At 34.2% G+C, this 11,170-nt stretch overlaps 1 protein-coding gene across 1 annotated transcript; it reads left to right on the top strand.

Annotated features, from left to right (window-relative positions):
* LOC107641358 lies at positions 1,518 to 2,007 on the top strand. Its single transcript, XM_016344852.1, has 2 exons — positions 1,518 to 1,694; positions 1,783 to 2,007. The coding sequence occupies exons 1-2, from the start codon at positions 1,518 to 1,520 to the stop codon at positions 2,005 to 2,007; spliced, it is 402 nt and encodes a 133-aa protein (XP_016200338.1).

Here is an 11,170-nt window from a genome sequence, read left to right as displayed (position 1 = left end):
AAGTATTAAAGAAATTTGAACCTCAGATTTATATGAGGTGAAAATTTTTTTAAAAATAAATAAATCGGTGGGTCAATTTTGTGAAAAAAAAATTATAAAATTTTATAAAAAAAATTATAAACCACAAATTTGATTTTTAGATTTGTATTTTTTTTTTAAAAAATTTAAAATTACAAATCTAACAAAAAAAATTAAAATTCACAAAATTGTGCTTTAGATTTGTGACTATCCATACAAAAAAACACACCAATTCTTCACCTTATTTAAAAACACCACCACAATTTCAATAATAAAAATAAAAAGTTCGAACTAAAATAGCAATTTCAAAGGAAGTGGAGTGTTTTTTTGACAAAGTAGTATTTTAACTTGCAAGTTCAAATTAAACATGTGATTTTTTTTTAATATTCGGTCGAAATTGATTTTATTTGCTAAATAAAAATAAGCGAATAAAATTTGTCTAAATAATAAAATTGTTTTAGATGTCACATTCTCATTGTTGCTGACCCATACAACTTCATAGTCTTTGTTCCAGTTCATCATAACATCACACTCAACTTTTAGGTGATCGTGATCAAGGAACCTCTTCTAGCAAAAAAACAACCGCCACTTCGAATCAAATTGAACTATATATCTATAATGGGGCCATGGTCCCAAAATCTTTGCAACTATCTGCAATTTTCTTTGGATGATATCACAGATGAAAACTGTGATAATCAGTCCTTTAATTTTGAACATAAGTGCAGTGTGTCCAAATTTGTATAATAATGACATTATTCTGAGTCCCTGCTGGACCAGTTGCTTTTCTTTATTTTGCTTCAGTTGTTGATGTCATGCAAGATTAGTTCATGTGTAGATTAATTTGCGCCTAAATTTTTTTCATATTAAGAATTCTTGTGTAAAATATAAAAATATTTGGGCATTTTAATATTTTACACTTGCTATAATAATGGTAGCATAATCTATTACAGACGTATTATAAAAGAATTATTTTTAATTATGTAAAATAACGTCACTTACATTAGTCATATACTTGTAGTCACCAAAAAAAAAAAAAATTATAGTAATATATTTTTTTAATTATGAAGGACAACACGTCAATAAATTTTTGTAGATGCACAACGATGTATAACGCACAGTTTGAGTTATTTTTAGGAAATTCATCCCTAATGGCTTATATATATAAAAGAGTAAAGTATCATTTATGTCCCAAACGTTTGGGGGTAAGTCTCAAACCTATCCCTAACGTTTTAAACGTTCTATTTGTGTACCAAACGTTTGTAATTGTAGTCAATGTAGTCCTACCGTCAAAATTGCAAACATTTCGTTTACGGCGGAACCTACGTGGACGTTATGTGACACAGTGGCAGGGCATGTGTTGTTACCGTTATTCAATTTAAAAAAAAAATAAAAAATAAATGTTAAGCAGGGGGTCCTCTCGAAAACCCTAATACCCAATTCTTTGGCTCCAGTTGCTGCTGCTCTGCCTTTGAAGGCCGATTCCCCGTGCGTGAGAGAAGATGGAGCATGAAGCATGCCAATCTGAAGCGAGCCAAGGCAGCAAGCAAGCCACACGAAATAGGAACCTAGCACGTCGAAGGAGGACAACCTGTTACTGTGGGGAACGGCCTGTGCTCGCAACGTCGTCGACGGCAGAAAATCCTGGGCGGAGGTTTTGGGGTTGCGTTAACTTCGGGGTGAGCTTTAGCCATGTCCTTATTTGTTGTTGAGTTATGCGTTTTGATCATCAATGGGTGTGACTCTGCTGTATCATGTATTGTATAGGTTGGAGAAGAATGTGGCTACTTCGTATGGGCAGAACCAGAGGAAGATCCGTCACAAGTTTCTAGGCTAAGATTGAAGGTCAGAAATTTGAAGGGCAAACTGGATATGGTTGAGTTCAGATTCATGGTTGCAGTGGGAGTTGCTTTAGTTGGATGGACACTTGCACTGATAATGGTGTTTGAAAAAACAACAGCAACCAAATTTGGCAGACTTTCACTAGAATAATGTTGCTGGTTTTGATGAGTCATAGGAGAAAGTTGTTACATAGCTAAATTGAGATCTGTATGTTGGGTTAGAGATAATAGTCATGTTGAACTAGTTGCTATTTTGTTGAACTCAATGATATTGTAATGCATTGATGTAACTTTGTGTTTTGGTTGAAGAAAGGCTGGTTTGTGCAGATGCAATGTTGTTTCAATGAAAGAGTTGAATGAAATCAAGTTTTGGATTTTTGCATTCTATTTAAATGAAGCAAGTCAACAGGAAACATAGGGTTCTGTAACATATTACTTAATGATTAACTATAAAGCTGTCATTGGATACAAGTAGTAAATGTTGGAAGCAAAATAACAAAACAAGAGCAACACAGTTTGCTCCATACTAAGGGTCTGCAATAACATACTATTGTCTTAAAACTAGTTTCCAGACACTATAAGGATACTAAACAGAAATTTTGTACTCATAAAACAAGTAGGCTTAAAATATAAACCATCAGACATCATATTCGTCACATCCTTTTCCATGCTTTGGGAGGTGTCCTAGCCATGAACTTCAGTTGGGATTGGGTGATGTTCTTCGATGGGCTTGGTAGCACCCTCAGATTTGTGGTGGATGGAGTCAGCTTAGGCTTTTTTGAAGTTGCTTGAGAGTGTTGTGAACTCACATCAGTAGCAGCAGATTTTCTCTTTGGCCGGGTGACTGTGGTATTCTTTGCAGCAGCTTGGGATGGCTTAGAGCCCTAACTGGAGATAGTGCTAGTGCTGGTGCTAGACTTGAATCTGGAAGCCCTTCTTGTGGATCCAGCTACTTTATTTGCCTAGTAAACAGCCAGAAAATCAACTAAGCAGAATTATTCAACAGCTACTCATATCATAATCTTTAAATGCAATTAATAATAATGAAGCCCTAACTAACATGAGCAAAATAAAGTAACAGTGCTTACCGATGCAGTTGCAGCTACTTTGCGCTTCTTTGGACAGGTTCGTTTGTTGTGACCTCTAGCAAAACAATAGGAGCACTTCTGATTCTGCCCTTCGCGAGAAACTCCTCCCCGAGTTGGGTTCTCATCTGCAGCTTTATTACGTTTTACTTTAGGCCTTCCAATGGGTTTCCTGTAAACTGGTGGCAAAACGTCATCAAAGGGTGTCTTCTCCCACAGGTTGGGTCCATTCAAGGGATATACCACATGTTGGTAGCAGTCAGTGTAGGTTGATTTCTTGTAACAGTTTGCAACAAAGTTGTCAACGTTGAAGCACATCTTCCTGATGCAGGTCATTGCATGAGCACAGGGGATCCCGGAGAGTTGAAACTTCCTGCAAGAACACTCATGATTCTTCAAATCAACAACGAACTTCTCTTTGCCTCCATGGATACTTGTTACCTCATATTTATCACGACCAGCATACGTGCTCACCCACTTACCACTTGCATCAGCTTGTTTCTCAACCTTAATCCTGATACGGGGCAATACTTCTCTTGGGTATTCAATTATACGATCCCTATTATCAGCCCAACGCCTCATTATGTATACTCTGATGTCTTCAAGCATGCTGACTATTGGCTTCTCTCTGGCATCCACAATTACAGAGTTAAAGACCTCACACATATTGTTTACCAAGGTGTCACACTTAGACCAGGTCCCAAACTTGTGGCGGCACCAATATTTGGTTGGTATCTCCATCAGGTGGTTGTAGGCTCCATTATCAAGACTCTGTATTTTAGCCATTCTCCTCTCCCACTCTTGTAAATAAGTAGCCTTTGCAGCATTCCACATCATCAGTTTTAGTTGCAGCCCTGGGAATCTCTTCCTGAAATTGCTATAAAGATGTCTAACACAGAATCTATGATCCACTCCGGGAATCAGCTCATCAAAGGTTGGAACCAATCCCTAAACCCACAAGAAATAGTTAATACAGTAATTAGAGCAGCATGATGTCTGTTAGGTATAATTAAATCAGTTAATGCACAAAATCAGTAACTCATTACAACTCAGACCATATATCATATAGTACAAACACCAACAAACACTACAAGAACTTCTCCCTACAATTCAAACACCTGCATACACTACTAAAACTAATAATAGGTTCAATGAAGTAGCTCCTTAAAACTAAGTTTAGAAATAACTACCTTCTGTTGGTCAGACATGAAGGTGCAGCCCCTTATCTTGTCATACCCGAAGTCATCACACAAATTGGTAAGGAACCAGGTCCATGTGTCCTTCGTCTCTGCTTCAACCACTGCATAGGCTATTGGCAACATCTGGTCGTTCGGGTCCCAGCCAATAGCAGTGAGAAGCTGACCCCCATAAGGTGTCTTGATGAAGCACCCGTCGAGGCAAATTATTGGACGGCAAACCATGAAGCTCTTCTTGCATGCATCAAGGCACACATAGAGTCTTTAGAACTTTGGCCTTAAATCCACACCAGGTTTTGGTCTCTCAGAAGCAAACTCTGATGGTCTCTCCACTTGCAACTTCACTGTAGAGCCCGGGTTAGACCTGAGCAATTCGTGACAGTAGTCATAGAGCCTTCGATACTGCTCAATGTACGTTCCTTGTAACTCATCAAGAGCAAACTGCTTAACCCGGGCAGCTTTAGACTTAGTCAGCTCTACATTCCACTTGCTGTATGCTTTCTTCATTAGTGTGGAGAGCTTTATCTTTGGATTCTCAGCAATTTTGTTTAGAAAGACCTTGCTCAACCATTTTGCATGCATAATCCCAATTTTCAACTCCCTGGAACAGGTATGCGTCATAAACCTCAATCAGGCTCCACTCATCTTCATTACAGTAGTCTATCACAGTTGTCTCCCCACCCAAATACTTCAAAAGCCCACCTTCAAGACCAAAGCTTCCATGGTGGTAAACTTTGACACTGAAATAACTCATCCTAAAAACTGCACACCCTGTTACATCAGACTAGCAAAGTGAAACTAGTAAATTCTTAAGCACAGCTTGAGTCACAAAAAACAATTCAATTCATGCCCTAACTAACGTACGAAGCGAACAGTTCTCTGGGAATACATAAATTCAAATAAACCCTAAACTGTAAACAACCTGCTACATGACATTTGTTCTTCATCCAACTACTAAATGCAAACCCAACAAACATAATTTCTTCCTCGTACATACCTTGTCGAAGAAAACCTCTCTGTCGCCAGACCAAAGGTGCGATCTTTCATTTAACACAAGGAACCACAACCCGCCAACTACCTTGTAGCCCCTCCCTGCGATCACCCTCGAAGAAGTGTCAGACGTGTGTGGTGAGGAGAACCGGACTGAACAAAGAAGCGTTGAGGTGCTCTGTTTCTTCAACGTTTCGTTTTCCCATTCACTGAATGGAATAATAGGCGCGAAACGCAAAAATACTAAAAAATCTAAAGTCAAGGTACAATCCAATTTGCATTACAATAATAAACTTGATTTTTATTTTTTCCAAATCATGAAAACTATACAAAATCATCCTATCATTTCTGTTATTTTTCAATTTTTATATTTTTTTCGAAACTCTTATGTACCAAACCTATTATTCTTTTTTTATTTTTTCCTTTTTTAGAAAAAAAAAAAAAGATACTTTGGAAAGCTTTAATACTAGACACTGAAATACTGAAAAATAAACAATGAGATTCAACCAAACAAAATTGCTATAAGATGAACATGAGATGAATTTTTATCAATTTTTTTTCCAAAAACAATGAGCAGAAATTCTCACAAAAACAACATCATTATCAAGACCAGTGATTTCTCAGAATGAGAATGGTTAAATCAAAATTTGAGAAGACAAACTTAATATGATATAAACCAAATTGAATCAAATGAGAAAAAAGGTGAGAAAACATAATTTTTCAAAACTTAATATGCATATATCTCATTTGCAGAATAAATGGGATATTGTTATATATTTTTTTTTATAATAAAAATAAGATACGCAATGAAGTGAAAAAACATAATTTTTCAAAACAAAAAATTGCATGCATTGCTAAATGATATATTTATTTTATTTATTTAAATAAATAAATACAGATAAANATAAGTAAAGAATTAATTACATTAAATTTATAATTTTCATCATATGAGTTTTAATATTTTAATTCGGGTTATGTGAAAATAAAATCTATCCATAACTAAGTAAAACAGAGAACAATAATAGAGAAAGAAAAAAAATGAGTGTTAATTATTAATGTGTGCTTTAAATAGTAGCTTAAAGAGTCATATTTATACACAAGTATCAAAATTCTGGAAGCTACTAACTCTAGTTTAATAGTAACTAACGCAATTAGTTACCCTTTTTTTATATATGCTATTATCCCCCTACAAACTCATAGTGGTTTTGATGCCAACCTGAGTTTGTTTTTAAATTTGTCAAAGCTGGCTAATGATAGAGGTTTTGTTAACACATTTGCCACTTGTTCAGTTGATGGAATATGTGTGACAACAATGGAGGCTTTAATCACCTTGTTCCAAACAAAATAGAGAACTAATTTAAAGTGTTTAGTTCGATTATGTATGATTGGATTATAAGCAAGCAACATAGCTGAGATATTGTCACAAAATATAGTGGGGGAAGCTGTGCAAGGCTGATGCAACTCAGCCAGAAGATTTTGAATCCAAATGAGTTCCATGAACACTACTGCTAGGGCTCTATATTCAGCCTCAGTCGAACTTCGACTGACCATGGGTTGTTTGCTGCTCTTACAAGACACCAAATTTGAACTATAGTACACACAAAATTCAGTTGTAGATTTTCTATCATCAAGATCACTTATCCAATCTGAGTCTGAAAAAGCAGAAAATCATAAATCAGTCCATCGATGAAATTGCAATTTGAGCTCAGTACTACCTGCCAAATATCTCAGGACTCATTTAACTGCAGTCCAATGTTCTTGGTAGGGGTTGGACATAAATTGACTAAGTTTATTCACGGAGAAATTGATATAAGGTCATGTAATTGTTGCATACTGCAACCCGCCCACTATGAAGCGATATAAAGTTGGATTTTCAAAAGGGGTTTCAGTATTGACAGTCAATCTAAGAGAGCTTACCATTGGAGTCACATGCTTGATTTGGATTCATTCATGCCAGCATGTGTTAAAAGGTTATGTATATATTTGGTTTGGTTCAAAGAAATTAAAGAAGTAGAATGTGTTATAACTTCTATACCTAAAAAAAAGTTGAGCTCACCTAAATTCTTCAATAAAAAAGATAGAATGAAGTTTGCTAAGAAAAATTTTTATTTCAGTTTCGTTATTTCTAGTAATAAGCATATCATCAACATAAATAAGAACATAAATGGTAGAAGTAGAAGTATATATAGTAAACAGGGAGGGATCAAATTTTATTACTGTAAAGCCAAAAGAATGAAGGGTGGAAGTAATTTTTAAGTACCAGGCCCTTGGGACTTGTTTAAGGCCATAGATAGCTTTATTTAATTTGCATACAAGTTTAGGATTAGAGTGACAGAAACTTAGAGGCTGGGACATAAAAATAGTTTCATGAAGAGTTCCATTTAAAAATACATTGTGAAAATCATATTGTTAAATTTTTCAACCTTTTGATAAAGCAATGGTTAAAATCATCCTAATTGTAACTAATTTAATAACATGTGAAAAAACTTGATCAAAATCAATTTCAGCAGTTTAAAGAAAACCTTTTGCAACCAACCTAGCTTTATGTCTGATGATCTCATCTTTCGTATTCTTTTTAACAGCAAATATCCACTTATAACTAACTACTTTTTCATTATCAGGTAATTCAACTAAGAATAATGTATTGTAAAATAGTAGTGCTTTATATTCTGTGAGCATAGCATCTCTCCATAAGAGATTGTAGAGAGCACTTTGAATACTTTTAGACAATAAGTCAGAATTAAAAGAGACTGAGGATTTTGCTACCTGAAGAGCTTTTGGAGTTCCAAGCAGCAATGCTCACATACACTAGAATCAGAAGCATTTTTTATTATTCAGAGGTAAAGAGCAATTAGTTACAATAGACTTTACAATTGGTAAAGCTGGATGACCAAATTTTTTGTGGTAAACATCCAATGTCAAAGTTTGAGCAACAAAAACTTGTGTATTAAATTGTTTAGAGTCTGATGTAGGAAGAGACACTTTTTCAAAATGATACATTCCATTAATTGTTGTGCCTTGGAGAAGCACTTTCTTGGCAGCCTGAGATTTTACAAAAACAAACATTAGCCCAAAACGAAAAATACACATTGTTATCTCTAGCAAATTTGGATAAACTAACAAGGTTATGTACAATTGAGGGAACATGTAGTAAATCATAGAAATAATATCTTTTTTCTGTTGGTTTATGATGCAAGTATGAATTACCAATATGCTGTATTTTAATACCTAAACCATTACCAATATAAACTTGATCTTGTCCATGATATTCTTGTGCTTGTTGTAGGTTTGACTTACCAGGAGTACAGTGATGAAAAGCGCCAAAATCAGCATACCAAGATGGATCAGCAATTGTAGCAGGTGTAGCAAACATTGCTTTGTGATTATGGAATGAAGGAGGTGGAGGGAGTGCATTGTGTATAGAAGAGTTGGGTGAATTTTGCTATGCATGTTGAAATTGTTGGTCAAATATGAAATAACAGTAACTAGCAATATGCTCCAGCTTGCCACAAATTTGACATTGTGGCCGATTTGAGTTCCAAGAACCTCTACCTCCACGCCCTCTTCGACCATAAGTGCCTCTATTAGGTGTAGGCGGTATGTTTCTTGCATAGCCAGAATCAAAATTAGTCTGAGTAGAAGGTTGGGTGGTGCGCGGAATTAAACTTTACACAACTGAACCAGCAAGTGTACTGGATCGTCCAAGTAATACCTGAGTGACTCAGGGTCGATCCCACGGAAATTGTGATTTGAAGCGAGCTATGGTTATCTTGTAGATCTTAGTCAGGCAGATAGAAAAGTTGGTTGGTTGTTTAAAGTGCATAAAAGTAAAATAAAGAAAACGTTACTCAATTGATGGTGAGAGCAATGATAAGAAGATGGTTAAGACTTCGGAGATACTTTATTCTTCTGGATCAATTCGGTTTTACTATCTCCTCCAACTGTGAATGATTTCTTCTATGGCAGACTGTATGTGATCAACGCCTTTCTTGAGAGGTCGCCAATGCTCCTCCAGATCTAAACCCAGGGTTAGTGCGGATCTAGTCTGATTGAGGGTGAAACTCCTGCAGTTCATTCCCCTTAGTGATCATACTCAAAACGCCACAGACAAGGTCGAATCTTCCGGATCAGATAATGCTGCGCCTTTGGTTCTAGCCTTTACCACAAAGACCCTAATCTCCCCATACCTCGGTTGAACTGATGTCTCGAGAAGTCTCCAATGAAGTCGTGGATTAGCCGTCTAAGAGAAGTATAATCAAGCTAGTGGTTCATCATTGTCCGATGAACGACTCACTCTGAACCTATGTAGAATGAGATAACCTTATGCCAATTCAACACATTCAAGGGGTCATATATATTTATTATATATGATTTCAACCAAGCTTTGGTCCAAAAAATATTAATAATTGTAAATTCAGTTATTAGTCTAAAAATAAATAGATTCAGTCCACTACCAAAAATGAATTCTAGCTTTTCAAAAATCAATCAAAATATTAAGCTGTAATTTAGTTCATAATAAGAAACGGAAAACTGTGTATGTGACGGTGACTATGTGTAATGGTAACAGTGTGAAGTAGAGACAAGCACACAAAATCACGCAGCAATCTTCTTTCGACGCATATGGTCAACATAGTATGCTTTTCTCGACTGTAAGCACCATAGAATCTTCCTAAAAACAAAAGGTAAAAAAATATGAAAAGTTAAGAGTAAAAACGAATCCTGTAATATTATGAAAAAATAGATTATTATGATGAGATAAAAGTACCATGAGAATCTTATGGCATAATACAAGATAAAAGATTATGCCACCTAGAAAAAAAAAATTTATGTGGTAATATAAAGTGAAATTAAATGTTTAAGAATGATTGTGAAACTACCTTGTACTCTCTTTTAATATATTATAATAAGTAATAAAAGAATTCAATTAAAGTTTATTTATCTGATTTCATATCCCGATTTCATATATTTATTTTTATTTTTAAATAGTTTTTATTTTATTTTTTTTAGTAAATTATTAGATAAAATACAAGTATAATGTTTTGATAATTAAAAACGATATCTAATTTTTTTAATTTTATTTTTCATGAATCATGACAACATGTATTTTCAACGATATTATTACAATTAAATAATATAAATTGTTGAAAGGAAAAAGAAATAATATATAGGCGATAAAGACAATATATATAACTCATGAATAGAAAATAATAGAAAAACTAATGAATACAATAACACAATCACCTAATACATACGTTTAGCAAATTAAAAAAAAAAAAAAACTATGGTTATCAATCAAAATTTAGTTGTGCAAAAAATTAGCAAAAATTGAGAGGAAAAAGGAGAAAGAGAAAGAGGTATGAGCATGGACGGACCCACGTTTAATATAGAGGGGACATTTGCCCCCACAATTTTTTTTAAAAAAATTAATACTTATATATATATATCACTTATTATATTATATTTGTCTCAAAATAAAATATAAATAGTTCTTTTGTATTTTATGTTAAAAAATATTTTGTTAAACTTAACACATAATAATAATTAGTTAATTAATTAATTTTATTATATTAGTTAATTAATTAATAATTAAATTAAAACTTAGTTTTCTAATTAAATACAACTTAAATTATTAGTGATTTTTTAAAAAAAATTTAAGATAAAAAAAACATATTATCTATATATTAATTATAAATTCCGCTAAAATTAGTAAATAATTAGTCAATAAATTAAATTTTAATAAAAAAAATTAGAAATAAAAATCTTACGTTAGAATAGGATAAAGATCTTTAAAATAAGAATTTTGACACTAATCTCAAAAAATTTGACCCAAAATTGAGTCAAACGGACTAAACTAAACTCAAAATGGGCCCCCAAGACCCAATTAGGCCCAACCATACCTTACCAACACAGCTTCCCTTCTCCTCTCTAGCCTCATTCATGCTCGGAAACATTTAATGAGGAGGAAGAACACTTAAAGCTTCCAAACTCTCATTCAAATACTCTATTTGCTATAACTTCTTCATCCGAACTCCGATTGCTGCAC

The sequence above is a fragment of the Arachis ipaensis genome, chromosome B05 (genome assembly GCF_000816755.2).
Source record: "Arachis ipaensis cultivar K30076 chromosome B05, Araip1.1, whole genome shotgun sequence".
Lineage (NCBI taxonomy): Eukaryota > Viridiplantae > Streptophyta > Magnoliopsida > Fabales > Fabaceae > Arachis > Arachis ipaensis.
The sequence above is the reverse complement of the archived record's forward strand: the minus strand, read 5'-3'. Positions and strand labels throughout refer to the sequence as shown.